Source organism: Ctenocephalides felis, unplaced genomic scaffold (genome assembly GCF_003426905.1).
Source record: "Ctenocephalides felis isolate EL2017-DRISC unplaced genomic scaffold, ASM342690v1 CF-g0.4_SCAFFOLD_01170, whole genome shotgun sequence".
NCBI classification, from domain to species: Eukaryota; Metazoa; Arthropoda; class Insecta; order Siphonaptera; family Pulicidae; genus Ctenocephalides; species Ctenocephalides felis.
Window position 1 is genome coordinate 17,194,218 of NW_020537324.1, and position 26,478 is coordinate 17,220,695.

Genomic DNA, 26,478 nt, shown 5'->3' on the forward strand with positions numbered 1-26,478 from the left:
GCTTAAAGATTTAAGTGAATTCCCCTTTAGCGCGTACAAACAATTTTTACTGGTCAAAGCAAATGTGAATAGCACTAACTAAAATAAACATAAATTCTTGTTCTTAAAAATTCGTGTTTTTCACTAATTTTAATAGGTTTTAGAGATTAGGAACAAATCACCCATTTTTGTATAAGATCAATGTCCTTTTTTACACGATTTTCTACACGGCTTCTTCTGGAACCAATCTACCGTATAAAAACAGACTTAGGTGTATTAAATTTTGTACATTTTTGAAAATTTCGAAAAAAAAAATTCTGGAAATTTTGAAATTTGTTTGAACCGTATAAGTGAACTTTAGAAACTAAAAATCTTGATACGAAACCCAAAAAAATTGTAAGAGAATTAGTACACATGTTTAAAATCTCTATAAAATATCTGATAATTTAATGTGCATATGTCTAATGATCATTTTAGACTGTTAAATATCATTTTCTTCACATTTTTTTGTGTCTCCCAAACCGCTAGACCAGCCTTTCTAAAAATTTAATCAATTTTTCATTTCGTCAATTCAAATTAAATCATTCAATTTGAGCCGTTACTTTAAAAACTGAATTACCATTTTTGGCACTTTTTGCTCTGTATCTTCGAAACGGCTAGACCTGCCTTAGATAAAAGTGAGTGCTTGTAATTTCATATGAACTTTATATAATAGCAATAAAGCTCAATTTGATTCTACGTTTTAGTTAGAAAACGTTTGTATGTGAAAAAGAAAAGGGCTGTTTTTAGGGTTTTCCCGGCAATTATTCGATTTTTTCTCGCCGCAAGAACCATTCTTGGACTTCAACGAACATTTTAAAAAAAGAATTGGCCAAATTGGTCCAGGCGTTGTTGAGTTATGCTCTTACCAACACATTTTGCGATTCATTTTTATATATAAAAAAATAAGCAATTTTTTCCTACAGAACAGGTGTAAAAATCACTAATTCAAAAAATCCGTTTAATTTTATTCTTAATACATTATTAAGGCAACCGCGTCATAGTGAGCAACAACTAACATTTGAGCACCTACTAATGCTTTTACTTTTCTTCTCGTACTTTTGAAATCAAATGGTTAATAACCCGGACGTGAGAATTAAATAAGATTTTGCCTCAGAGGCAAGATGCAATATCTGGCGTCTCGTCGAACGGTACATGATGATTCATGTTCGAGATGAAATTGAACATATAAACAAAGATTATGCAATGCAACGAACATATATTCAGTTAAGCCACAGTTAATTCATTAGAGTGTATTGTTATTTATCTTTAAATAATGGAAAATGTTCTAGTCTATGCAGCGCTTTCTTTTAATATAAGTAGTAGTAATATTTTATATAGATATACAAGCAGCCAAAGAGATGAAGTTAGAAAATGCGTTACAATTTTTCTTTTTTGAATTTTTCTGTTTCTCGATGTTTTGCTCAAAAAAACATTTATACGAGTATTTGCTTGTAGTAGTTAATACGGATTAATGAATTAAATGTTATTTAAAAAATAGTTAAAATAATCGAACAAAAATGATTAAATCTTTGCATAAAACAAGCTAGGTAAAAGAGAATTGTATTTAAGATTCTTATGATATGCAACCCTTTCGACTCGTATGCCGTAGAAACGATGCTGAAAAACTGATATCTTTCGTCAAGTTACTAAATTTTCAAAATCAGATCAGGATTTATGGTAAAATCGTAGATGAAGTATTTTGCCCTTGTCTGGTAAATATAAAGAAACGGCAAGTCCTTATCGAGTTCCATCAAAAAGCTTTTAAAATTTTGAAACCAGCGCAGCTTTTTTGAGAAACTATGACCTTTCCTAAAAATCATTTACCCATAATTGCTGGATTGCAAGAAAAATTGGTGTCAATATTGAAACCACATCGAAAACAAAAATCTTAAACTCAAGTTGAAGCAGCCAAAATACTGTTTTACAGGATGCTGTTAGATCCGCTACACCCACCATTATAAGGACATTGAAAAACAATGACAAAATTTTCACTCACATACGCAATTTTGGTATCAAATAATTCAAAATGACTTGGAACGTTGAGAAAACATAAAATAAGCAAATCGGATCTTCTGTTGAAAACAGTCGCCTTCGGTGACTAAACATTCGCCATCTAAAAATTATCATTTTCTATGTTGTTTTGTCCAAATCTAGTTTCTAATAAATTGACCATAATTCCATATTTTTGTCATTTTCACATTCTCATTCGCATTTCGAAAGTTGTATAAATGATTCAGATACGCCTTAACCGACTGGCGTTCACTTTGAAAATTATTCTCAATCAATTTTCCTGGTGTTAGGAAAGCTTAGATCCTGGTTTCTACTGGGCCGAGTTGCGCGATTCGGGAATCCCGAACAGAATAAAGAATTGTTATATTATGTAACACGTAATGTTGTACCGCGCCGCCGAGTAGAATAACAATTATTTAATGAAGCGCGATGGCGATGGTGCTGTGCGTGCAGACCGCCTTGTGCAATCGATTCTTGGGAATACACAAGTTTACGGCGATCATGAGTCATCGATTCATTGACTGTTTTAGTAAATTAAAACAAAACAAAATATTTACTGATATAAAAAATCATTTACTTGCTTTAAACACCAACTTATAACACTTGAGGGATTCATCGCAGGACCTCGGGCGAAATATTCTATATCAAAAGATATTCAACCCAGTACAAGAATTTTTATGATACCTCTCGCCATTCGCGAGATATTAGCCAGAAACTGTTTCAATTTTTTAGGTTTCAGTCGGTTAAACGCCTATAACTCGGAAACTTTTCAAGATAGGGCTATGATGTCTATGAATAAAAAATGCGTATTTAAAATATCTATCAGCTCATGGAAAATTTTTGTAATAGCTCTAACCATTCGCGAGATTTTCGCTAAAAACCATTTGCTACATTTTGCATATTTCAAATGCGTTTATCTCGAAACTGCAATCGAAATAATTTAATGCATTTTTCTAAGGTCATGAGGAACCTACCTTATAAATATGAGCATCAAAGATTTTCCGACAAAAAATGAGAAAATAAGCATGACCAGGGCAGCTCAACATGAGACAGCTTTGATGTCAAATTTCCACTTGAGTTTATAGAACTTAATATAATTTCAAGTAAAATTCGCCTTTCGTGGGCATAGCTGGAACATTCAATCATATGATGACTATTAGACATGAGAGCTAATATAAAAACACCGCCCATAGGAAAATGTGTAAACCAACGGGTTGCCTCTCATGAAACATTAAGTTAAGATTTAACCTTAACAATCGATATGTATTCAACAAACAGCTTATAAGACATGTAATTCTATAACCTTAAGGTTAAGTAGTTCTGATTGCTGTTGAAATAATAAATGAATAAAAAACAAATTGCTCGTTCAAAAATTGTAGAGCTCTTCTAATAATCAAGCTTTTTAAGAATATGAAAAATACGGCTATCAGATCCAAAAGCTGTATTGAGCACTGCCTATTACTATGAACGACGTTATTAATAGGAAATACATTGATTATACTTATTATCAGAGAAGTAGTTTATTTTAAATATTGTTTATATTAGATCCCCTAGACGCCTTTCTATTTGAGATATTTCAGCAATGCCATTAAAGGCTATGTTTAACTATAAAAAATTGTTAACAATATTTTCAAGTAAAAGCCGATATCACTGCTGTTTGATATCAGGCTGTCCGACTGGTATCAAATCTCGACCTCCAGATTGAAAGTCCGTAGTTCTAGCTACTAACCCCCGGGGGTCCTATATTAATTACAAAAAGTTGATAAATTAATATTAAAAGTAAAATATTATAATCTCTTTTAACTAAAAACCTGATATTTTTTTAAACTATTTAATTTTTCTTTTATAATTGGTTCGACTTTTCAAGAATGTAAGTCCACTTCTTCGGGAACTATTATCTAATATTTTTTTCTACATTTATACACTTCATTAATTTATTAAAAATTCAAAGAATTCACTCTTTAGCTTTGAAGCATTAAATTTCAAATTAAGATATGTAAAATTAACATAAACATTCTATTATAGCCTATTGCTCAGAATATTATGAATTATAATTTTTAGTGAACGTATATAACAATTTTTAGTGTGTAAATTTTAATCAATTAAAGATAAAAACAGTGTATATGTACATAAAAATTTGCTTGTTTTTAACAGTTCCTGAAGAGGAGACATTGTATATACCCGAAACCAAGAAATGCTTGAAAACAACAAAAAAAATTTAAACGAGACTTTTAATGCAGTAATATGTATATATACATACATATATATATATATATATATATATTATAATAATTACTAAACCCTGAAATTTTCTGGTATACTCATAAAGTTATTGTTTGATTCAGTCATTGAATGCAAATTGTTCTGCATAATTATTTCATGTATAAAATAATGGGTGGTTTTTCCATCTGGTAAGAGGGTTTACTTTCTGGTAGGATATATGGGACGAGGTCAGTTACATTTTCAACGAGACATCAATCGAAATCATTCAGAGAATCGCGCGCGATTCCGAGAAAATTCTCGCGAATATGTTACGCGGCTCTAAAGGTCGAAGATTTTTAATGAATTAACAATAAAGATTACATAATTGAAATATGTTTATATAAACATAACTATGTCAAAGCTTATAATATATTTTTACATGCTATATGGATTTATTTACTTATTCTATTTTTATCTCACGCGTCATTATTATTGCGCAATTTTAAAGTTTTAACTAAGCATTGAAATATTTGTATTGATATTATAACACTTTCATTTTCTAAAATCGTAATTTCTTTTTCAACGGCAGAAACAACTAAGTATTGCATATTGGTTACGTACAACAGCCTAGCTCAGTGTTAGCTTCCAGGTCTTGGGATCGAGTCCCGATGCTGTCTAAGTATTTATGAATTGAAACGCCAAATATGAAAATTGTTGACGTATTATTGGATATTAAATTTGATTATTCAAATTAATTATGAACTAGTAGTTCCTGTACCAAAAATTATTATTTTTTTAAAAACGATTAACATTTTTGAAAAAGTTTTACTTAAAAAAAATCAGACTTTTGAGAAACTATTACAAAATTACTTTTTTTTGAAAAAAAAATATTATATTTTCTTTACTTTGAAATATTTTGAAAATTCTGAACTTTTTTTTAAAGCAATCGTACTGCTTTAACTGCATAGAGACGAAATGTCAAAGCGCGTAAGCGCCGTGTCGCCGTCTAACGGTTAAACATTGGTACGGAACCCATAGGAATGTAAACAAAATTTATACTTATTGTTAAAATCTCTATAAAATATCTGATAATTTGATGTGCATATGTTAATGATAATTTTTGACCGCCAAATGATATTGTTTTTTACTTTTTTCATTAGATCTCCGAAACCGCTAGACCTCCCTGCATGATAATTTGATCAATTCTTCATCTTGTCAATACAAGTAAAATGTTTTTTGAATTATTAAAATCGGACGCTCCGTTCTCTTAAAAACTGAGATACCATTTTTGGCACTTTTTGCCCCGTATCTTCGGAACGGCTAGACCTGCCCTCGCCAAAAACTAATCAGCACGTCTCCTTATCAATACGAATCGAATATTTTTTGAATTATTCAAATCGGTTGATCGGTGTTCTCGAAATCGTCGACGAAAATTTGTATCCGCACACACCACTCATACACGCACATACACACACACATACATCCATTTTTTCTAAGGTATGCCAAAATGTTCAGAAGGTTTTGAAACGTAAAGATATATAAAAATTTTCATTTTCGATTTTTTTGCGATTACTATAACTTGCCCTATGGGAAGTTAAAAATTGCTTAAATGAACAATAGCTCTATTTAACTAACTATTTATTAAATAGTTTACATTAACTTTTTAAATAAGGCAAAATGATCTTCTCAGTTGATTCCATGCTGTACAGAGATTTAACATCATTACATGAATGGGCAGTATATGTTCAATAACCATTACCACTACCATTTCCTAAGAAATTTAGATCCGCATTCAAAATATAGAATACAAATTGATCTTACGAAACTAACATCATGCGTGTCTACTATCATTGCATAATTTGACTCATTCATGAAAAAAATTAAAACAAGTCAGAACCGTCAACTGATTTAAGATCCCGTTTCCATGAATCATAAAAGTCATGGTACTCGGAGACCTTCAATCTTGATGATGGTAACGGTTTGGTAAAACCTCTTATCACCCCCTACTTGGATCTTATCATTGATGCATTCGAAGTAATTCTACTTAATATATAAACGAACAGTACCTTGGCGAAAACATGACAGTATCGTAAGAACAACCGTTGTGGAATATCTTTCTACAGAAGACGTAACAAAACGTCTTCATCTCCTCCAAGAATAGGAGAAAGTTAACAGTGCAGTGGAGTGGGATCAAAACAGATATATAACCAAGTGGACTTTAAAAATATTGTTTTAGTCTTTGACCTAACATCAAACAGAGAGTTTTCATTTTTTATTAGTTGGTGATTTCCATCGAACTTGAAACCGAGCTGTAGAAAATAAAGGTTAGCTTTAGTGTTAGTTTTTTTAGTGACTGCAATTAAGGAATTTATACAATATTATATTGTATTGAATTTATAATTGATTGCTTATATATATATATATATATATATATATATAACAAATGTATTCCGAGTGGATAATTTGAACAAACAACACTCTGTTTTGCACTAATTTATTAAATAATAATTTTCACAAACGATTCGAGACTAGGTTTGTCTCATCATCAGTGTGTTATAATTTAAAATTTAAAATATGCAAATCTAAATAAGCATGGATAACACAAAATGCTAATTTAGATTTCTATATTTTAAATTTTAAATTATAACACACTGATGATGAGACAAACCTAGTCTCGAAACGTTTGTGAAAATTATTATTTAATAAATTAGTGCAAAAAAGAGTGTTGTTTGTTCATATTTCCAAATTATATATATATATATATATATATATATATATTTAATACTTTTATTATTATTCAAAATTTTATTTTTTTAGACTAAAAGCCTTCCCTTTTCCCAAAAAATTATTAAATTTCTAACATATAATTATTTTCAACTATTACTTCTACTTTCTACGATTACTTTCCTTCTATTTTCTATTATTTTCTACTAGTATAATATTATCTATTCGGTGATATAGGATTGTCCTCTTCTTCAGGAACTATTAGAAACAAAAAAAAATTAATTTTTAATTAATAACATTTTTTAATTATTTGAAAATTAAAGAAATTTACTTTTTATTTTTGAATTATTGAATCAATTTTTTAAATAAACACCCATTAAATTATACGTCCATTAAAAATTATAATAAATTTGCACTATTTGTGTGTATCCCAATTCAATTGATTCAATTGTTGAATCAATTTTTTAAATAAACACTCATTAAATTATACGTCCATTAAAAATTATAATAAATTTGCACTATTTGTGTGTAACGTATAAAACTAAACGTATAAAATATTTATAAATAAAAAATTGATTTTTCGAAAAAAAAATAAAGCATTTAGTTCCAAAAAATTAAATAAGCATATTCGAACTATAACAATATTTAATATTTTAATCGTATTCAATATACAATAAAGAATGAAAATAAATAAATTAAGCTTTAATGTTAACTTTTGCCACAAACTTTTTGTTTTTCTAAGGATATCCAATAAATAATTAATTATAAAATAATTCAATAAAATAAAAAATATGCGTATTCAATCAGAAGTTCGTACATACATCTTACATACAACTTTTTTTATTTATAAAATTCAAAATTTATCAATTAGGCCAAATAATTATTAAAATAAAACTTGCAATTGTAATAACCATGCCATCTGCAAAATTAAATTAAATTTTAAATTTTAAATTCTTTTGAAAATGCTATTTTGGTGTTTTACATAATTGGTAACGTCTTTAATAAAAATCGTATTTATTTGTGAAAATATATTGAAAAAAATCGTATTTTTTATTCTAAATTACGTTTATTTAATAGAATTTTAGAATAAATAAAAAAAATGATTTTATAATATCATGCTCTACAAATCTTTCGTTATTTTTATTTTGAACATTGTCCGAATTATTGAATTAACCCTTTCCACTCGTGAATTGCAAGATTTATATGGATTTTGCCGGCATCCGAGTGGAAAAGGTTAATATCAGATCATACGAAAAAAACATGTACATATTATAATCGATATAACGCTGAATAGTTATAATTTATTGTGAATCATATTTAAAAAGAAAAGGTAATTCAGAATCTGATTAGATTACTTTCCTTTATATTTTTACAAATGTCCATCGTTAGCTCGATTTTGGCAAGACTACTTTCGTTTTTATGTCCTTTTTTAAACATCGAATATTACATGAGACTTATTATTAGATCATGTGCAAATCTTATGTAAATCATTAATTAATGTAATTATAGTAGACAAAGATGGATATTGAAAAGTACCATTTTTTAATATTGAATTAATAAGTTTATGTAATATAAAAAAAAGTTTAAAATAAATGACTAGATTGTCACGCATTTAAATCTTCAATTATTGCTTTATATGTAATTTTTTTTTAATATATTATATTACAACCACATCATAAGAAAGTAAAAATTATGGTAAAAATATTATAAACAAAATGATGCAATTGTGAGAAAAATTATAAACGATATAATTCCGAATAATTATAAATTATTATGAAAAAAAAGTAATTTAGATTGTGATTAGATTACTTTCCTTTATATGTTTTTCAAATGTCCATAATCGGTTGTTCGATTTTGGAAAGACCACTTTCGCGTCATTTCCTTTTTTGAAAATCGACTATTACACGCAAGATAAATTTTGTACGAATCTTATGTAAATTATATTCCATTGTTTAGTTTACGTCTGAATAATATATCGTCACACGTTGATTCACTTTCACTTTCACTCCAAGTGTCGTATTTAAACAATTGGATGAGTTTTAAGTACTTTTTTATGTTCTACAAGCTTAATTAATTTGCTTTTATTTTTTATTATTTCATTATTATTATTATTATTTTATAATCCTTAGAAAAACAAAAAGTTTGTAGCAAAAGTTAACATTAAAGTTTAATTTATTTATTTTTATTCTTTATTGTATATTGAATATCATTAAATAGCATAGAGCTTGATTTACTCCATATTAATATGAAATACTTATATTAAAAATAATTTATCTCATTAAAAATATTGCAACACTTTTGTATATTTTGCTTTAGAAGTAATATTAATAATAAAAAGCCAATGAATTATATAAGTTAAAAACAACTTATAGTTTTTACAACTCAATGTATCATTTCATATTAGACTAATTAAGTTGATAGTGCAAAGTGGCACACGAGTTAGTATTTACCCAGCAAATTATTTATTTAAATATTGTTTTTGCATCTACAGTATTCTTTTCACAAACGTGTTAAAATTATTTTCACTTTCAATATACTCGTATGTACAAGTAAATTTGCGAGTATGCGAATATGTTTCTTTATACTGAGAACTGAGAGAAAGTGCAATCGAGACAAGGCGCCGATGCATGCAATGAAATTTCTTCGAACAAATCTTGATAACATTTTCATTTTCAGTAAAACTCTTATTATATTAATTTCAATTTACTCTAAAATTCAGTTATTTTGTTATTTTTCAGTTTACCATGCGGATAATTGTATTTTTGGGCGGACTAGCCCTACTTCTTGCGATAGCGAAAGCAGAAGAAAATTCAGGATGGTCTTGGGGAGGAGAAAAAAAGGACCAAGTTGCAGAAACGAGTGAAACGTCAACTACTGTACCTCAAAGTGATAGCGGCACAGCCGAAAAAAGTTCTGATGAAGTGATTCAACCTAGATCGAAATCAAATATCGAAGCAGATTCAGAACAAATTATAGAAGATATTCTTGCATCAACGAGACAAGGAAGAAATTTAGACGGTTACGATGAAGTATATAGCGATCCAAGTGTTCAACAGGCACTTCAAAACGGTGATGATGGCGAGGCAAGAAATATTATCAGAGATAAACTCTGCTACTTAGGACTGATGCAGGTTTGTTTTCTTTTTTTAACCTTAAATTTTTTACTTTTTATTTTCCATTTATTAATTTTATTTAATTTTTTTCAGTGCGATGAAGCTATAGATCCAAAACGCCCATACATATCACCTGAAAATTTAATTTACGCCCAACCTGTCGCTTTGAAGCCATACGGTCGACCAATTGCTTCTGTACCACTAAGAGGACCACCACGTGCATATGGACCTCCAAAAACAATGCCATTCCCTCCTCATATTAGCGGACCATCATATTCATCAAATCGCCAAGGTTATGGTCCACCAAAGCAGGGTCCTTACAGACCATTTGGACCTCCAAAAGAGTTCCCACCTGGTCCTATATACTCCGCAACACCACCCCCGTCTTACAGTGGATCATCATTCCAATCGTCGCAATTTTCACAATCGTCTAGTTTTAACAGACCACAAATTGGAAATAAATATGAAATTGCTGAAGTCGATACCTCGCCTTATGAATTTCAAGCTCCCTTCTCGAGCGATTTGAAAAAGCCTTCATTCGCACCAAATGCAGGTTTAAATTCTGGTAGTGCTAACGCAGATGGAGGAGTACAGAAGCATGTTCATCATCATTTCCATCATAATGCAGATGCAGCCGATCAAAAAATTCCGACAGTAATCGTCAATAATCCTGGACTTCCTTCTAATTTCTTAGGATCAAGTAATAGTTTGAACTCATTATCAAGCAATAGCGGCTTCAATCAGTTGACATCCGGCTATGGCAGTATTAAGCAATATAAAGATATAAAAGATTTTGCTGGAGTTAACAGTCTAAATGGTTACAAAGGCGTAAATGCAGGATTGGGATCAGCAGCTGGCTCCAATGGATTATATGGAACTGGAATTAAGCAATCATTTGAATCCTCCGGATTGTCTGGTTATGGTGGTGTAGGGGGAGCAGGTGGTTTACCAACTTATGATTCTGGAAATGCTTTCAACGTTGGGTCAAACTCATTTTCTTCTAATGGGTTTAGTTCAAGCACATATGGCGGACAAGGAGCTTCTAGCACCTTTTATAAAAAGGAACTAGACGTCAGGGGACCTGCCTATGCGTCGCAATTGAATGGTGGAGCTTCATACCAAGGAGGATATCAAAATAATTACCAAGGAAATGGTTTGGATTGCGTATGTGTACCATTCAACCAATGCCCAGCTCCTGATGTACTTGGTAGAAAGGATGATCTTTTATTACCAATTGATCCCAGAAATCTTGGATCTAACATTGAAGCACTCGCTGATGACTTGGTCGTCACAGACGGAAATGGTACTATGTCTATAATACGTGTCACTAAAGAAGCAGATAATTCAACAAGTGCTGAAGCCGATGAAAATACTAAAAAAATCTCTAAAAGGTCAGCTGCGCAAGATAAACAGGATTCTTCGTCAGGAGATAAAAAGGTAGAAGCGGTGAGTTACTTTCATAATATTACTCCAAATAATTTTGCTTCAATAAAGGTATTATGGGTAAACTTTACGTCACAAAAAAGACTTATATTTATTGTCCAGTTTATTCCTTGTTTAACAAATAACAAACTTATCTATGGTACGTAAACAATACAACCATAAACATTCAGACAAACCACCGCCTAACATTCAATCCGACTAAACAAATTATTTTATCTTATTTAGAATGAAATATTATAATAAGATTCACATTTTACACATTACTACGGAAAGCTCTTTAATATCTTTTAGCGCGGATTTTCATACGACGGAGTAAGTAATGGTCTCAAAAATAAAAATATCATTCCTACGGTGGGCGTTTCCTTTGGGCTTCCTTCTGGAAGTGGTCCTTTGAATCATTTTGGCCCATCAATTCATGACCCTTACGGTAATGGCGGACCAATAAGAGCAGGCGGCTTTGACCTTGGCTTAGGTTACGTTAATCCATTCTTAGCAATTCAATTAACAAAAAATGAATACGGCGAAAAAGTGATAAAACCTATCGTTAACTTTCATATAACACCAAATGAAAGACTCGTAGGTAAACTGCATGGCATAAAGCAACAGTTACATCTTCTGCATCACACGCATCATGTACACCATAATCACCATGGTATCCCTCCGCCGCCTCCAATTTACCATCATCCTCCACCCCATTTCCATGGCCCTCCTCACCATCAATATGCTCCTCACCATGTCCCGCATTATTATTCACGCCCGCCGCCACCCCACCATAATTTCCATGACGACCATGAACTTTCTCATCCTCCGCCTAATGATTACTACGACTATGGAGATGACGATGTGGATTTTAATTCATACGGAGAACGCCGTTCGCGGCAGCATAACGCCCGAAATGCGACCTCTGCTCTGTCCCAATACCAGGATCAAAGGATTTCCCTTCCTAAACAAGCTCCGGGTACTGAGCCCGGCGCTGGTACTGTCACCTTTCCAAACTCACGACGCAAGCGTGACACAACAACTGTGAAGACTGACACGACACGCACTAAGGTAAGAAAGGACCTGACGAATCTGCAACTGACTAACCTTCTCTCACTTGTCTGAACATGGTTAACACATGGTACGTAGGACGCCTCTTCCTAACTAAAAGTGATGTATTTAACAAAATAATAACGATACGCATCTAAAACCGTTCGGAAATTGTGAATTGTTTTTCTTAGCCTAATCTAACTACTTTCCAACAAATTAGTTTAATATTCGTGTTTTAAAATGAATCGATTTACTAAAATAAACATTTCTATTTCAGCGACAAGCTGGCTATTTCAATGGCTTGCAGCAATGCGGACCGCAACAAGTATGCTGTAGGCGACCCAGACAGCAGCAGTTCCAACAAGGAAGAGCACAATGTGGAGTCCGAAACTCACAAGGTATTAATGGCCGTATTAAGAATCCAGTTTATGTTGATGGAGATAGTGAATTTGGCGAGTATCCTTGGCAAGCAGCTATTTTGAAGAAGGATCCAAAAGAATCCGTGTACGTGTGCGGAGGTACTCTGATTGATCATCAGCACATTATCACTGCAGCTCATTGTATAAAAACGTAAGTTTGATCACGTTGGAAGTATTAGAATCTATAAACTTTCATTTAATTTATCTTTTGTATCGCAGTTACACCGGCTTCGATCTGCGCGTACGTCTGGGAGAATGGGACGTGAATCATGATGTAGAGTTTTATCCATACATAGAACGTGATGTCATATCAGTTCACGTGCATCCAGAATACTACGCCGGAACCCTGGACAACGATTTAGCTGTTTTAAAATTAAACCAACCTGTTGATTGGACGCGAACACCTCACATCAGTCCTGCATGTTTACCCGACAGACACAGTGACTTTACAGGAGCCCGCTGTTGGACTACCGGATGGGGAAAAGATGCTTTCGGAGATTACGGAAAATACCAAAACATTCTTAAGGAAGTCGACGTACCTGTAATTGGCGATGCACAATGTCAAGCACAACTACGACAGACGAGATTGGGATATAGTTATAGATTGAATCCAGGTTTCCTCTGCGCAGGAGGAGAAGAAGGAAAAGACGCCTGCAAAGGCGATGGTGGTGGACCTTTGGTTTGTGAACGCAATGGAGTCTGGCACGTAGCAGGTGTTGTATCCTGGGGTATTGGATGTGGCCAACCTAATGTTCCTGGTGTTTACGTCAAAGTGTCACACTACATTGACTGGATAAACCAGATTGTAGGACGATATTAAACTGAATTTCTAATCTTGAAGTTAATTTAATTTTTGTAATGTCGGTTTACACCAATATAAGTAAGTCATATTTATTTTAATTTAATATTGAATAAAAATGTACGCGTGCAATGATATTTGTAAGAATCGCGTTACGAAAGTTTTCTATAATCTTTTGGATTTGGAAGCCACACTATTCTATACACTTTGAAACCTTGTATGTATGTATGTATTTGTTAAAGATAATATTCACTTAGAATGGTCTGTCTTCCAAATCTGGAATAAAAAAGTAATGCTACAAGCAAACCATTATATGATACATGTATTTATAATAATTAACTGTGAATATTTTTATTAATAAAATAATAATATGAAAAATAGTATTATTCATTTAAAAATATGATATAAATAAAAACAATATTATTAATTTAAGATGCAAAATTTCTAAATGTCCAATAAAAAAACTCCTTTTACTCAAACTCAAAAATGAATTTTAATAATTGAATTTGATACAGGCAGCTTAATTTAAAAGCCATTGAAGTTTTTATTAAAATAAACAAATGAAAGATGTCAATCTAAGGAAATCAATATCATAGTTTTGATAAAGTTCTGATAAAGCAAATTTGGTATTGTTTTTATTGCAAACAGTATTTCAAATGGAGGATGACAATATATCATTAAGTACATTTAGAAAGCTATCATCAATATCAGCATTTAGAGCTCAATTACCATCCACACCAACCTCTACGCAAGATACAATTTGGAATCAAATCATTAATGAATATGAAGACAACCGTGCTGAATACTTTAAACAAAAAAAGTTAATAGAATTGCCTATTCTTGTTGTAAATGAAGGTAAGAATATCATAAAAAATAAACAAAGTTTCTATTATGAATTATATTCAAAAAAGTATTCATATTTTATATAGATGTGGAATATTTAAGAAATCATGTTCTACCAGAACTATATCCAGCTCTGGAAGATACTCTTATAAAAGCCATTCAATGGAATTGCTTGCAATGGCAGAAATGTTACTTCAATGGAATAGATAATATTTCAGAGTTTCTATGGAATAGTAATAAAAAACATCCTGAAAGAATAGAAGATTGGAAAAGAAAGTTTGAAATGCCTTGGGTAATTGATCTTTTGAAAGAACGGTAAGCAACAATATATCAAACAGTATAATGAATTAGGAAAACTATATTTTTAATACACTATACAATTTACTTTAATCAATATCAGTAATTTAACTATTTTATACATCATTTATATTTATATTGATTCATAGACCCCGACCCATATTTCCTTTATCATGGCTGTGGTCTGAAGACTATGCAGTCCTAGTGATTCAAAAATGTTATCGTGCATATAAAGATCTCAAGGGCAGGGATGACATTCTTGAATTACGGAACTTCTGGAAGGTAGGTTTTTCTAAGTCTCAAAAGTTTTTTAAATTGGTTTTGAAAGATTGTTTTTAAAATTTTCAAAAATTATTTTTAAAGAAAATGTGAATTTATATCTAAAATCAATTCATTCTGTTTCACAAATAGTTTTCATATCAAACTTAATTTTCAGGCACTTGCTGAGGATAATAAAAGAGATGAAGAAACTAGAATTGAAAGAGAAAATGAACTTAAAATGATTTTATTAGCTGAAAAAAAGGCAAGAGAGCTAGCTCGTGATGAACTAGCCCACTCAATAGAATTAGCTAGACAAGCAAGAAAAGAAGCCAGAAAACTTCAACAGTTAGCAGAAGATGAATTTAAATCTAGAAGAATAATTGAAATGAGGTTAGCTTTAGCAGAAAGAAGACAAAGACGGGCAAATCGGATTGTTATAGAATCTAAGAAACCATCAGAACAAACTGAAAACACCGATAACATAACAGAAAATGTTGATGAAGATATTCTATCAAATATCACTACTTGTGGCTAAATTGTAAAATATATAAGTTCATTACCTTGATAATTAAAGTCTTTTTGAATCAACTTTAATATTTTCATATAAACTTGGACTCACTGGCGTTCCTAAGCCCATTGTTAATTTGATATTTGGTTGTTCATTTTCTTTTGCAATACGTGCCAATTTACATGGACTTGATAATATTTTAACAGGCAACATCGGTTCTTCAGGTTTTTCACCTTTCTCTAACTTCTCTCGCAAAATAAATTCTCGCAGCAATGGAGGGCACTCAATGAAACGCGGCAGTATCTAAAAATAATGCTAACTTTAACATTCATTCATGTGGAAAAATATTTTATAATCTTCATATAATATAAAATTTAACCTTTTCTTCTGCTACTTTATCAATTTTACAAAATTCTTCCTCTTCAGATTTTGGAATCAATTTATAATCTGCTTTGTAGGAAGTACTATATATTTCAACAAGTTCTTGATATTTTTTGCCACGAAATACTTTTTCAACTGTAGCTTTAACCTTTCGAGGATCCTAGTAGAAGTAGAAAATTATTTTAGTCACAAAATTAAAAGTTAATTGATAAGACAATAATTAAGTAAAAGTAAAATTGAAAGATTTAATACAATCAATAAATAACTTTGAACTATGCTTAAAACTTATGATTGAATAGACAAAATTCAAATACTTATTGTTAATTAAAAATACAATAAAATTCAAGAAAATAATACAAATACTGATAAGTAATTGAGACTTTTTTTCAAAATAGATTCTGAAATATTTCTTCAAAAATAAAAATTGCGGATTTATACTAGTTTAATTATTACCTCATTCGATGCAGCTTGTACTTTCATTATCCTATAAAAACATTTTTCTGGATAACGTTGATGTCCACTGCGAATGACAACTCTACCTACACCAAAATTTTTCAAATTTCCTAATATCTCCCATAATGTCTTTCCTTCAAAATTTGTAGTTCTACCAATTAGTTTTACAGACATATTCACCTTTCAATTAATTGATAACAATTAATATATTTTAATTATACAATAAGTCTCATGTGCTTCTCTCCGAGCATATAACCACAACTGATTTCTTTTCATAGAACTGTCACATTTTTAGGTTAGGTTATTCTTTAAGAACTAACATTTAGGTTATAGATTCTGTTTTATACAAATTTACATTTCATAGTAATTTTTGTAGCAATGGTTGTAGCAATAGGTTTAGAAGGAAGCGCTAATAAATTAGGCATTGGAATTATCAAAGATGGAATTGTGCTATCAAATTGCAGACGTACTTATATTACACCACCAGGAGAAGGTACTCTCAAGCCCATTTTAGCAACAGGACAACTATTGTTCACAAATATTTGACTTGATTAATAACACTTTTTGTATAATTATTGATAGCAGTAATTGATATCTTGTTACGATTAATATTTTAAATACTCTTTTATACATGAGTATTGTCCGGTATAAAAGTATTACACTTTACATTTTAAATACACCCTTAATCACGATTCTTGTCGTACAGAATTGCTATATGAAACCAAAACTGATATTGAATTTATCATAGCATACATAAATTTTCCATAATATCAAAATATATATTTCTATTTTCATACAAATTATTCATCCCTTTATTTCATTATATACTATATACTGATAATTTAATGAAACATAACATCATTTTCTGTATATTATAAAGAAGAATCCAATTCCAATTGTTATATATTTTAGGCTTTTTACCAAGGGAAACAGCCCAACACCATAGAGCCAACATAATCAGTTTAATACAAGAATCTTTGCTCAAAGCCGCAATTAAACCACATGAAATTGATGTCATTTGCTACACAAAAGGTCCAGGAATGGCCCCACCCTTAGTGTCTGTTGCAATAGTTGCTAGAACACTTGCTCAAATTTGGAACAAGCCAATTTTGGGTGTTAATCATTGCATAGGACACATAGAAATGGGAAGATTGATAACAAGTGCAAAAAACCCAACTGTTCTTTATGTTAGTGGAGGTAATACGCAGGTTATTGCATATTCCTCAAAGCGGTACAGGATATTTGGTGAAACAATTGATATAGCTGTTGGTAATTGTCTTGATAGGTTTGCTCGAGTATTAAAATTATCTAATGACCCAAGCCCTGGATATAATATAGAACAATTGGCCAAGAAGGGAAAGAAATTATTACCATTGCCATATGTGGTCAAAGGTGATTGCATTCATTAATTTCAAATTTAAAATTTAATATAATATATATCCATATAATATACAGAATCTTATTACTTATATTTCAGGCATGGATGTTAGTTTTTCGGGCATTCTTTCTTATATTGAGGAACAAAGCCATCATTTATTAAAAGAAACAAGTAATGATAATGCATGGACAAAAGAAGATTTATGTTTTTCACTTCAAGAAACAATTTTTGCAATGCTTGTTGAAACTACAGAACGAGCAATGGCTCATTGTGGTTCCAATGAGGTAATAACATTTAATATCATGAAGTTCATGATCTGATGAACTGAATTCGTCATGAAGAATATTAATGATTATGATTGATCATTAACATTCCTGTAATTTTAATACAATACTTAATAGCTATTTTGGTATTATAAAAATAAAAAGCTTAGTCCTTATAACATTTAAGCTAATTTATGAAACATAATGGCTATCTAATATTTCATTTATATTACAATTATTTTTTTATTATGATTTCTTTACTTAATTTTAATTATCTTAACAGGTTCTAATAGTTGGAGGTGTTGGATGTAATGAAAGACTTCAAGAGATGATGAATGAAATGTGTAAGGAAAGAGGTTCAAAGTTGTTTGCTACTGATGAAAGATTTTGCATTGATAATGGTGTTATGATTGCTCATGCTGGTTCAGAAATGTTCCGTAGTGGCATAAGAATGCCTTGGATAGAATCTACATGCACCCAAAGATTTCGAACAGATGAGGTTGAAGTTACTTGGCGTGATGATTGATCACTATTCTTATTGTAATTTTAATTTGATATTTAATAGCTATTTTTGTATTATAAAAATAAAATGCTTAGTACTTATAATATATAAAATAATTTATAAAACTTAATGGTTATCTAGTATTTCATTTATATCACAGTTTTCAGGCTTATTAACCTCGTTTACTAAATGCATTAATTCTTTCATGATTTCCCAGTTATCATTCAAACTAGATGATATTTCACTTTTAATTGTCATTAATGTTTTCAAATTTTTTTGAATTTCCACGTTTGAAGTAAGTGGTGTCTTCACTATTTTGTCAGGAGATTTTGACTTTTCAATAATATTCTTTAGCTAAAAATTTAAACATTTTTCATAGTAACTTAATTATCGGGAATTATTTTTGAAAATCTACAGAACACAAAACAATTTTACCTTCTTAAGTGTATGCTGCATATGATTGTCCAAATTACTACTCTCTAAGTTTAACTTTGATGTAAACTTTGTCAAATGCTGCTCATATTCAGCAATGTCTTTTTCTAAAATTCTAGTTTGTAAAAACACAGTATGAGCCATTTTATACCAATCTGCTAAACATTCAGTTGTTTGGTTAACAGCAGGCAAGATATCATTGTCCAGTAAATTTTTTATCCTTCGACCTGTTTCCATTACCTAAAAAATTTAATGCAATTAATAAGAATTACTATTTTAAAATATAATCAACAATGTATTTACTTTAATTCTTTCAAGAACATGAAATTGCTCGTCATTATATGTAAGTGTTCTAGTAGCTCTGTCTCGCAATAAATGATTCCAAGATTCACGAAGTCTTTCAATTAAAAGTTTTGCCTTATGATCAGCTCTTGATTCTTTTGGAGAGTTAATAGAACGAGTAGCACTTTTCCATTCACAGCTATAATATCAATACAATAATTAATAAGGTTTTATCAATATTGAATTTAACATTTAAATCATTAAAAAATCAATACTCTTTTTTAATACCTTAATGTATGTTCAACAACATATCGATGGTGCAATTGTTGTACAGCTGGCATTAAATTTTTACGTAATTCATCAGAAGGCACTTTGAGATCTGTGACATCTTTGACTGTGTTAGCATTTAAATATTTAAGTATATCTTTCACAAATTTAGAACTTTTAGTATATGTTTCTGCATTATTTTCCACAGAGTTCGTGTAATCCAACAAATTTTCACAAGTGCAATGTAACTTAATTAGTTGCTCTTCAACTAACTCAGTGAAATTTGTCACACAAATATTCATAAGGTGGTTGGATAATGTCAGATTTTCAATTCGCCGTTTATATACATGACCTACACTACATGCTGCTTTAGACATTGTTGCATCATTCTCAACAGAAACTAAATTTGGAAAAACAGGAAACTTTGGAATTTCCAGGTAAGGTGAGAGTAAAACATTGTTGTTATCACGAGAAAATAGCATAATAGGTTTCAATGATGTTGTTTCTGGATATCCTCTACCAGGTGTACTATCTTCTAAAATTGCAGACAATGGTTTATTTCCAAATAAAAGTAATTGACTGGCAGGTACCATGCCAGTTTGCTCTTGAATGTGATATTGCAAATCACTTAAGGTATCTTCTAAATGCATGTACACCTAAAAACAAACTAATTAATTAATATTATAACATATTATTAAAGTTTATATTTTGTTACCACATACCCTTAAACTCTTTGCTTTATTCACATAAAATATATGTACTATTTTTCTAGCTAAAAATAATGTTACTTCATTGAAAAACTTTTCAAAACTCCAGATTCTGTTGGTATCTACTTCAAGCAATCCAGCTAATAAAGGCGTAACAATTTTTTTCAACCTAATAATATTGTTTCATACTTTACTAGTTATTATTGATATATTGATATACATATCTCTTATAAAATTATGATTACATACCCATCAGATAATTCACAATGTACTGGTAGTTCTCGGCCCCAATCAATAGGACCATTATCTGAAGTTTGAGTTCCACTGATGACTCCAGAAGCCTTCTCCGTAGTGATAAAATGCATTGTTTCTTTATTTTTGCGACCACCATATGGACGAAATGGTAGGTTGCCAGTAGCCACATGATATAGGGTTACTCCTTTACAAATCAATAAAAAAATAATTATGTTTCAATTATATAGGGCATTGATGTATTCTTTTTTATGATTTAAATTTAAAATTTATAATTGATTTAATAAATAAAATTTATTAAAACTAAATATGCATGAAAAAGATCCAATAAAATATTAATAGAATATTTTCATTATTTTACTACACTAGCAATAATGATTTATTTAGAAATGATAAATAATCTCACCTATTGACCATAAATCAACTGTAGCCCCAAAAGTTTTTCCAACAGGTTTTCGTAAAACAGCTCTTTCATACATATCTGGGTGGAGATATTCTTCGGTACCATATAAAGACATAAACTGTTGGTCTTCATGTAACTCTCTAGCAGCACCAAAGTCTGTCAACTTATATATGGTTCTTCCATCTTCAGCAATAAATTTCATAATATTACCAGGTTTTAAATCTCTATGTACAAGATTGTTGTCTCGTAAGTGCTTCATACCTAAAAATATAGACAGAATAGGTTACATTCACATCCAATAATTGAAATTATCGAAACATATTGAAATTGACATCAATATAAAGCAATTTCTACTATAATTATTTATATACATACCAGCACTCAAGTGTTCAACAACAAGGAGAAATTCATTTTCTTGCAAACCATAAGTATTTTCTGGATCATCAAGAATGTTAAACAGACTGCCCCCAGTACATAACTCCATTACAATAACTTTACCTCGACCTTCTTGTTCTTCTTCAATTGCAAGAAGTTTCACAATATTTTCATGTTTAACTTTTTTAAGTACCTATAACAAAATTATTCTGTTAGTAAATTAAACTAGGAATATATGCAATTAGATGAAAAAGTAGTAATACCTGCAAAATTTAAAAAGCTTTTCAGATATTTTTTACGAAAACGAGATCAATCTTAGACAATTGTTATCACGAAAAGATATAAATGCAGATTCAAGGAGCTATTTCCAGATAAATAGTAGTAATGTAAACAAACATATTGTAATTGATACTTAATTTAGTATAGTACCATTATAAATAAAAGTAATAATATTATATATTTATATATCTTTAAATTACCTCGAATTCACGCATTTGAACATCTTGAGGTCTCATGTGACTCAACTGATTGAATGTTTTCACTGCAACGACTTCCCCATTGTTTTTGTTAACACCTTGGAAAACAGCACCGGTAGCACCTTTACCTAATACACTTGTTGTACACCAAACATAATTTGTAGAACCTCGTAAAAACGACATTTTGTATATAATTCACTGAAAAAACCGTCGTAGATAAAACATATCATGTAATAAAAATATTTATCAACTTTCTATGATTAACTACGCATGACAAGTAGTTTGACGTTAGTGTTGTTATGTTAAGGTTGGCGATTTTGTTGCTGGTTTGGTGTGAAGTTGTCATGATTCGACAGCGGCAACACCAGAAAGCGCGCCATTTTTAAATGCCAAAATTTAAATCCACCATGAAATACCGAAATCCTAGAATAACAAACCCGAATAATGAGCGATTGTGTAAATCCTCATTTATAAAATATTCGGATGATATATTTAAAGAATTCAATATAATTCAATCAATTTACAAATGAAAACAGATATATTTTTATTAAGTGAAGGGGAACAAGGAAGCAAATAACTATTATCTAATCAAGCTCTTCTTTGCTCTTCTTTAAGTTTTTTACTAATGCCGGTGGTTCACCCCCGGGACCCCACATGAAAGGTAAAAGCTTATAGTCAACAGCTGTTACTAATCACATCTAGTTGTGACAAATACCAATTATGAATCATCTTTCTCTATTGTTATTTAAAGTGACAAATAATGACAATTTCCGATGATGACGATGATTTGCAACAATCACTACACTAACACTTGTATTGGCTATTATCGAATGTTGCAGGTCAAGATAAGCAAACAAATGCAATTTTGATAACCTAATTAATGACATATAGTGTTAATTTAGAAGCCGTTATATATTGAAGTTAAAATATGCAATAATGTCGGAATCCGCAATTAATTCTCCGGATGAAATTAACACAGCAGAAATCAAACGCAACAAATGCGGGCCAGGACTCACGTTAGAACCACCTATGCTATTTTTGTTTTTTACTGTCAGTTTGACAGGTAAGATTACGACGTAATACTCAATACTAATATACAAAGAAAATAAATTTTACAGATTTAAATATTCTGAATGTTTTACCATATAGTTTTAGTTAATTCGATATAAAAAACTTTGAGAGATTGATAAAACTTCATTTTCTTATATTAATTTGAAATTTAAAAATTCATTTAATACTGTTCATCATGTTTTGATTATTTTGTATTACATCTTATATATAATTATATTATTTTAGTATGTATTGTTCTTCAAATAATCATAAAAAATAAATACTTACATTTATGTACATATTTTAAAAACATTTTTTATGATTATGGTATTGTCCACTCTGGTAACACTTCTGTCTATCCCAATAAGAGATAAACATCACAGAAAAGTCGTGTACACGTCTGTAAAATCATTGTCAAATATTGATAACATATAGCTATAATATTAGTGCAATTATTCAAAATGACTAATTTATCATCTGTAATCGCCAAATTTTACGATGGCTACATGAACACTACACCCACGAAACTTAAAATTATCGACTCATATTTACTCTATGTACTTCTAACCGGTATAGTGCAGTTTGTGTACTGTTGTCTTGTTGGAACCTTTCCTTTTAACTCATTTTTAAGTGGTTTCATATCAACAGTTAGTTGTTTTGTACTAGGCGGTAAGTTCAGAAAATTCAAATCAATTGTCACTTACAATTTTTATTCTCAACCGAAATATCTTTTTTAGTCTGCCTGCGTCTTCAAGTAAATCCTCAAAATAAATCGCAATTCAGTGGAATAAGCCCAGAACGTGGGTTTGCAGATTTCATATTTGCGCATATTGTTTTGCATATAGTCGTAGTTAATTTTATTGGGTGAAGTATGATTGTACTTCTTCAAATTATTTTTAAAACCTTTAATAAAAAATGAAAAATGTCAAAGTGTTTTACTTGTGCAGTTTTTATTCATTATACTGTTAATATTCTGTTTTTCAAAATTATATTTAGTACTAATTAGTAAGTTACACATTACTAAATAGTAAGTTGCAAGTTACTGGTTGAGTTACTATTGGAATACAAAAGTCATAATGTGATGTTTGTTTCTGTGGTGTATAATATGATTCCATATTCATAATTAATCAAATGTCTTTTTGATCTTATTTCTGCTCTTTTTTTATATAAGTCTCTTGAAGATTTATATAATAGATATGCGCTCATATCTGAAGGAAAGACAGAAAAGCAAGAACACAAATCATATAGATTTTTGTCTGAACTTTAATTAGTATATTGTTTGTTGTTATCTTGTTTTAACAATTTCAAAAAGTGTTAAACATAACAAAGGGTACATTTAAATGCATTTTATATCTGTGCGTTTGCAAACTTTTGTTAATTGAATTATTTTATTATAAGCAGATCTTTTCTTAAAAATGCTAATCTAGGTGAAGTGCTAGCAAATGAAATTTTCTACCGAACTTGCACAGTTTCATTAGGCATAAATGAAACTGAATGCATTCCTTTACTGCATCCAAATAATAAAAGTTCGACAAATGATTTGGAAGCATTAATTCAACCAATATCTGCAAAAATTATAATGGCTCGAAGCTTAATAGATGCTTGTGTCCCTGCACTAATGAGCCTAATATTAGGACCATGGTCTGATATTTATGGCAGGAAGCCATTGATAGTTTTTCCCTTCTTAGGTAATTGTACATTTTATAAGTATATTTTAACAAACTTATATTATATAAAAAATATTAAAGGGTATATGCTCATGTATGTGATAACTGCAACGCTAGCTTCTCTTACAAATATAAGTCCTTGGTGGTATGTTTTACCCAGCATTCCTGTAGCCCTTTCAGGTGGGCAATGCAGTCTTATTACAGGGTCATTTTGCTATTTAACTGATTCGATTGAAAAAGAAAGTCGTGGAATAAGGTAATAGTTGATGAAATTTAGATTGACATTCTGGAGGTAATCAATTTTCTTTTATTTTAGAATGGGAATTCTAGAAGGTGCAATATTTGTAGGTTTGCTAATAGGTTCATTATCTGCTCCATTAATTTATAATTCATTTGGATCTGTGATAGTATTTACAATTGCTGCTATGAGTGTTCTAATAGGATTGTTTTATTGTTGTGCATTAGTGCAAGAAACTGTGATTATAGACCCTAGTTTAACGAAAGTTAGTATGATTTACATTTATATATGTTATTAGCAGGTTTAATCATAATTTTCAAATATTCAGTCTCGCATTCGGGGATTATTCGATTTCTCATTAGCTTCTGATATGATTAATGTTTGCTGTAAATCACGCCTCTATTGGGACAGAGCTATTATATGGATTCTAATGATAACATTAGGCTTTTCTATATTAGTTTTGGAAGGAAATGCAACTGTTAATTATATGTTTGTGCGTGAAAAGCTTCACTGGACTATTACAGATTTTACCAGGTTTTTATTAATACTTTGAAGTAGTTTAACATAAAAATATATGATTCATTAAGTTGGTTATTATGTTCTAGATACAATAGTGCCAGTATTATACTATCTATTATAGGAACGTGTTTAGGTATATATATTTTGAGTAAAGTTTTGGGCTGTGGAGATTTACTATTATCAATACTTTCTCAAATATCATCTGTATCGGAAGCAGTGATAAAAGCTGTAGCTTATCAAGGATGGCACATGTACTTGGGTAATCTTAATTTATAATAAGAATCGATATTGAATCGTATTATCTTGTGTCTTAATTAATAGAATTTTTAATATTTATATATAGGTGCTGCACTGTCTATGTTAAGAGGTTGCTTTGGACCCATGGTTCGAACATTTTTATCTAAAATAGTGCCAGCATCTGATATTGGTAAAACGCAATCAACTATTATTTATATTTTGATTTTATATTGCTGTTTATAATTGTTTCATTTAGGTAAAGTTTTTTTCACTTGCTACTTCTATAGAATCAGTAACACCTCTTGCTGCTTCTCCAGTGTATACAACTTTATATACAAATACATTTAAACAATTTCCTGGTGCCTATAATGTACTCACTGCATCAGTATATATGTTAAATATTATACTGTTATTGTAAGTACATTTATATATATATATATATATATATATATATATATATATATTAACTTTATTAATAATCTTATAACTGTTAATTTAATTTCTAGGATTGTGCAATATTTGATCAAAATTAAGAGATCATATGAGCAACTGAACACAAATTCTTACCATGAACAAACATGACATTTAAACCATTAATGTAATATAGATAAATTTATTCTTATCCAGAATGCTATCTAACAGCATTTGTTATCATTTGCACATATCAATGAAAATAATAGCATTTCACGCAATTAGAAGATTGATTTTATATATTTAATATATAAATCTTGAAGGAATCAAAAGCAAAGTATTTTCTTAAAAGAAGTTTATTTAATCAACTTAATAGTCACTATAAAAATTGTGTATTATCATTATATTCTAAAATATATTATTCTTGGAAATATACTAATATCAATCAGATACAAAAAAAATCTTGATAAAATAACAGTTCATTTCATTTATTATATCTATATCAACAAATATTTA

The 26,478-nt window shown here is 30.2% G+C and overlaps 6 protein-coding genes across 9 annotated transcripts; 4 read left to right on the top strand and 2 right to left on the bottom strand.

Moving 5' to 3' along the window:
• Window positions 1-9,701: 9,701 nt before the first annotated feature.
• LOC113366924 lies at window positions 9,702-13,781 on the top strand. Its single transcript, XM_026608567.1, has 5 exons — window positions 9,702-10,088; window positions 10,164-11,516; window positions 11,805-12,563; window positions 12,820-13,112; window positions 13,181-13,781. Exons 1-5 carry the CDS (start codon window positions 9,702-9,704, stop codon window positions 13,779-13,781), a joined length of 3,393 nt encoding a protein of 1,130 aa, XP_026464352.1.
• A 1,269-nt stretch (window positions 13,782-15,050) lies between these two features.
• LOC113365741 lies at window positions 15,051-16,802 on the bottom strand. Of its 2 annotated transcripts, none has more exons than XM_026607274.1 (4): window positions 16,504-16,802; window positions 16,049-16,210; window positions 15,722-15,972; window positions 15,051-15,175 (listed from the first exon to the last, which is right to left on the bottom strand). In XM_026607274.1, exons 1-3 carry the CDS (start codon window positions 16,675-16,677, stop codon window positions 15,730-15,732), a joined length of 579 nt encoding a protein of 192 aa, XP_026463059.1. In that variant the 5' UTR covers window positions 16,678-16,802; the 3' UTR covers window positions 15,051-15,175; window positions 15,722-15,729. The 2 variants fall into 2 exon arrangements, with proteins under 2 accessions (XP_026463059.1, XP_026463060.1); XM_026607275.1 differs by having other exon boundaries at window positions 15,052-15,172.
• Window positions 16,770-18,703, top strand: LOC113365740 (probable tRNA N6-adenosine threonylcarbamoyltransferase). Its single transcript, XM_026607273.1, has 4 exons — window positions 16,770-16,996; window positions 17,416-17,895; window positions 17,981-18,165; window positions 18,428-18,703. The coding sequence occupies exons 1-4, from the start codon at window positions 16,882-16,884 to the stop codon at window positions 18,668-18,670; spliced, it is 1,023 nt and encodes a 340-aa protein (XP_026463058.1). The 5' UTR covers window positions 16,770-16,881; the 3' UTR covers window positions 18,671-18,703.
• Window positions 18,704-18,739: 36 nt separating this feature from the next.
• On the bottom strand, window positions 18,740-23,237 carry LOC113365737 (serine/threonine-protein kinase TBK1). 2 transcript variants are annotated; one of them, XM_026607271.1, is made up of 10 exons: window positions 23,179-23,237; window positions 21,844-22,038; window positions 21,365-21,557; window positions 20,993-21,250; window positions 20,584-20,773; window positions 20,350-20,503; window positions 19,649-20,283; window positions 19,382-19,559; window positions 19,082-19,318; window positions 18,740-19,000 (listed from the first exon to the last, which is right to left on the bottom strand). In XM_026607271.1, the coding sequence occupies exons 2-10, from the start codon at window positions 22,021-22,023 to the stop codon at window positions 18,773-18,775; spliced, it is 2,253 nt and encodes a 750-aa protein (XP_026463056.1). In that variant the 5' UTR covers window positions 22,024-22,038; window positions 23,179-23,237; the 3' UTR covers window positions 18,740-18,772. The 2 variants fall into 2 exon arrangements, with proteins under 2 accessions (XP_026463056.1, XP_026463055.1); XM_026607270.1 differs by lacking the exon at window positions 23,179-23,237 and having other exon boundaries at window positions 21,844-22,097.
• On the top strand, window positions 22,503-26,192 carry LOC113365738 (proton-coupled folate transporter-like). 2 transcript variants are annotated; one of them, XR_003366236.1, is made up of 9 exons: window positions 22,503-22,903; window positions 24,318-24,578; window positions 24,639-24,813; window positions 24,874-25,060; window positions 25,124-25,329; window positions 25,401-25,573; window positions 25,658-25,741; window positions 25,808-25,965; window positions 26,058-26,080. XR_003366236.1 is itself a non-coding variant. In XM_026607272.1 (9 exons), exons 1-9 carry the CDS (start codon window positions 22,777-22,779, stop codon window positions 26,131-26,133), a joined length of 1,446 nt encoding a protein of 481 aa, XP_026463057.1. In that variant the 5' UTR covers window positions 22,503-22,776; the 3' UTR covers window positions 26,134-26,192. The 2 variants fall into 2 exon arrangements, 1 of the variants encoding a protein (XP_026463057.1); XM_026607272.1 differs by having other exon boundaries at window positions 25,658-25,747; window positions 25,815-25,965; window positions 26,058-26,192.
• LOC113365742 (dolichyl-diphosphooligosaccharide--protein glycosyltransferase subunit DAD1) lies at window positions 23,276-23,778 on the top strand. The gene is made up of 2 exons (XM_026607277.1): window positions 23,276-23,559; window positions 23,628-23,778. Exons 1-2 carry the CDS (start codon window positions 23,352-23,354, stop codon window positions 23,756-23,758), a joined length of 339 nt encoding a protein of 112 aa, XP_026463062.1. The 5' UTR covers window positions 23,276-23,351; the 3' UTR covers window positions 23,759-23,778.
• Window positions 26,193-26,478: the final 286 nt, after the last annotated feature.

Bases quoted from the DNA above. Each gene is read 5' to 3' on its own strand.
- LOC113366924 (XM_026608567.1), top strand. From the start codon at position 9,702: ATGCGGATAATTGTATTTTTGGGCGGACTAGCCCTACTTCTTGCGATA. The intron at 11,517-11,804 runs GTGAGTTACTTT...AATATCTTTTAG, and splicing joins GAGATAAAAAGGTAGAAGCG to CGCGGATTTTCATACGACGG. The intron at 12,564-12,819 runs GTAAGAAAGGAC...TTTCTATTTCAG, and splicing joins CTGACACGACACGCACTAAG to CGACAAGCTGGCTATTTCAA.
- LOC113365741 (XM_026607274.1), bottom strand. From the start codon at position 16,677: ATGTCTGTAAAACTAATTGGTAGAACTACAAATTTTGAAGGAAAGACA. The intron at 16,211-16,503 runs GTAATAATTAAA...TACTTCTACTAG, and splicing joins TACAAGCTGCATCGAATGAG to GATCCTCGAAAGGTTAAAGC. The intron at 15,973-16,048 runs GTTAAATTTTAT...CATTATTTTTAG, and splicing joins ATAAAGTAGCAGAAGAAAAG to ATACTGCCGCGTTTCATTGA.
- LOC113365740 (XM_026607273.1), top strand. From the start codon at position 16,882: ATGGTTGTAGCAATAGGTTTAGAAGGAAGCGCTAATAAATTAGGCATT. The intron at 16,997-17,415 runs GTACTCTCAAGC...TATATATTTTAG, and splicing joins TATTACACCACCAGGAGAAG to GCTTTTTACCAAGGGAAACA. The intron at 18,166-18,427 runs GTAATAACATTT...TTATCTTAACAG, and splicing joins CTCATTGTGGTTCCAATGAG to GTTCTAATAGTTGGAGGTGT.
- LOC113365737 (XM_026607271.1), bottom strand. From the start codon at position 22,023: ATGTCGTTTTTACGAGGTTCTACAAATTATGTTTGGTGTACAACAAGT. The intron at 20,504-20,583 runs GTATGTAATCAT...CAATATTATTAG, and splicing joins CATTGTGAATTATCTGATGG to GTTGAAAAAAATTGTTACGC. The intron at 19,319-19,381 runs GTAAATACATTG...TAAATTTTTTAG, and splicing joins ATGTTCTTGAAAGAATTAAA to GTAATGGAAACAGGTCGAAG.
- LOC113365738 (XM_026607272.1), top strand. From the start codon at position 22,777: ATGTCGGAATCCGCAATTAATTCTCCGGATGAAATTAACACAGCAGAA. The intron at 25,330-25,400 runs GTTTTTATTAAT...ATTATGTTCTAG, and splicing joins ACTATTACAGATTTTACCAG to ATACAATAGTGCCAGTATTA. The intron at 25,748-25,814 runs CGCAATCAACTA...TTTAGGTAAAGT, and splicing joins AGCATCTGATATTGGTAAAA to TTTTTTCACTTGCTACTTCT.
- LOC113365742 (XM_026607277.1), top strand. From the start codon at position 23,352: ATGACTAATTTATCATCTGTAATCGCCAAATTTTACGATGGCTACATG. The intron at 23,560-23,627 runs GTAAGTTCAGAA...TATCTTTTTTAG, and splicing joins TAGTTGTTTTGTACTAGGCG to TCTGCCTGCGTCTTCAAGTA.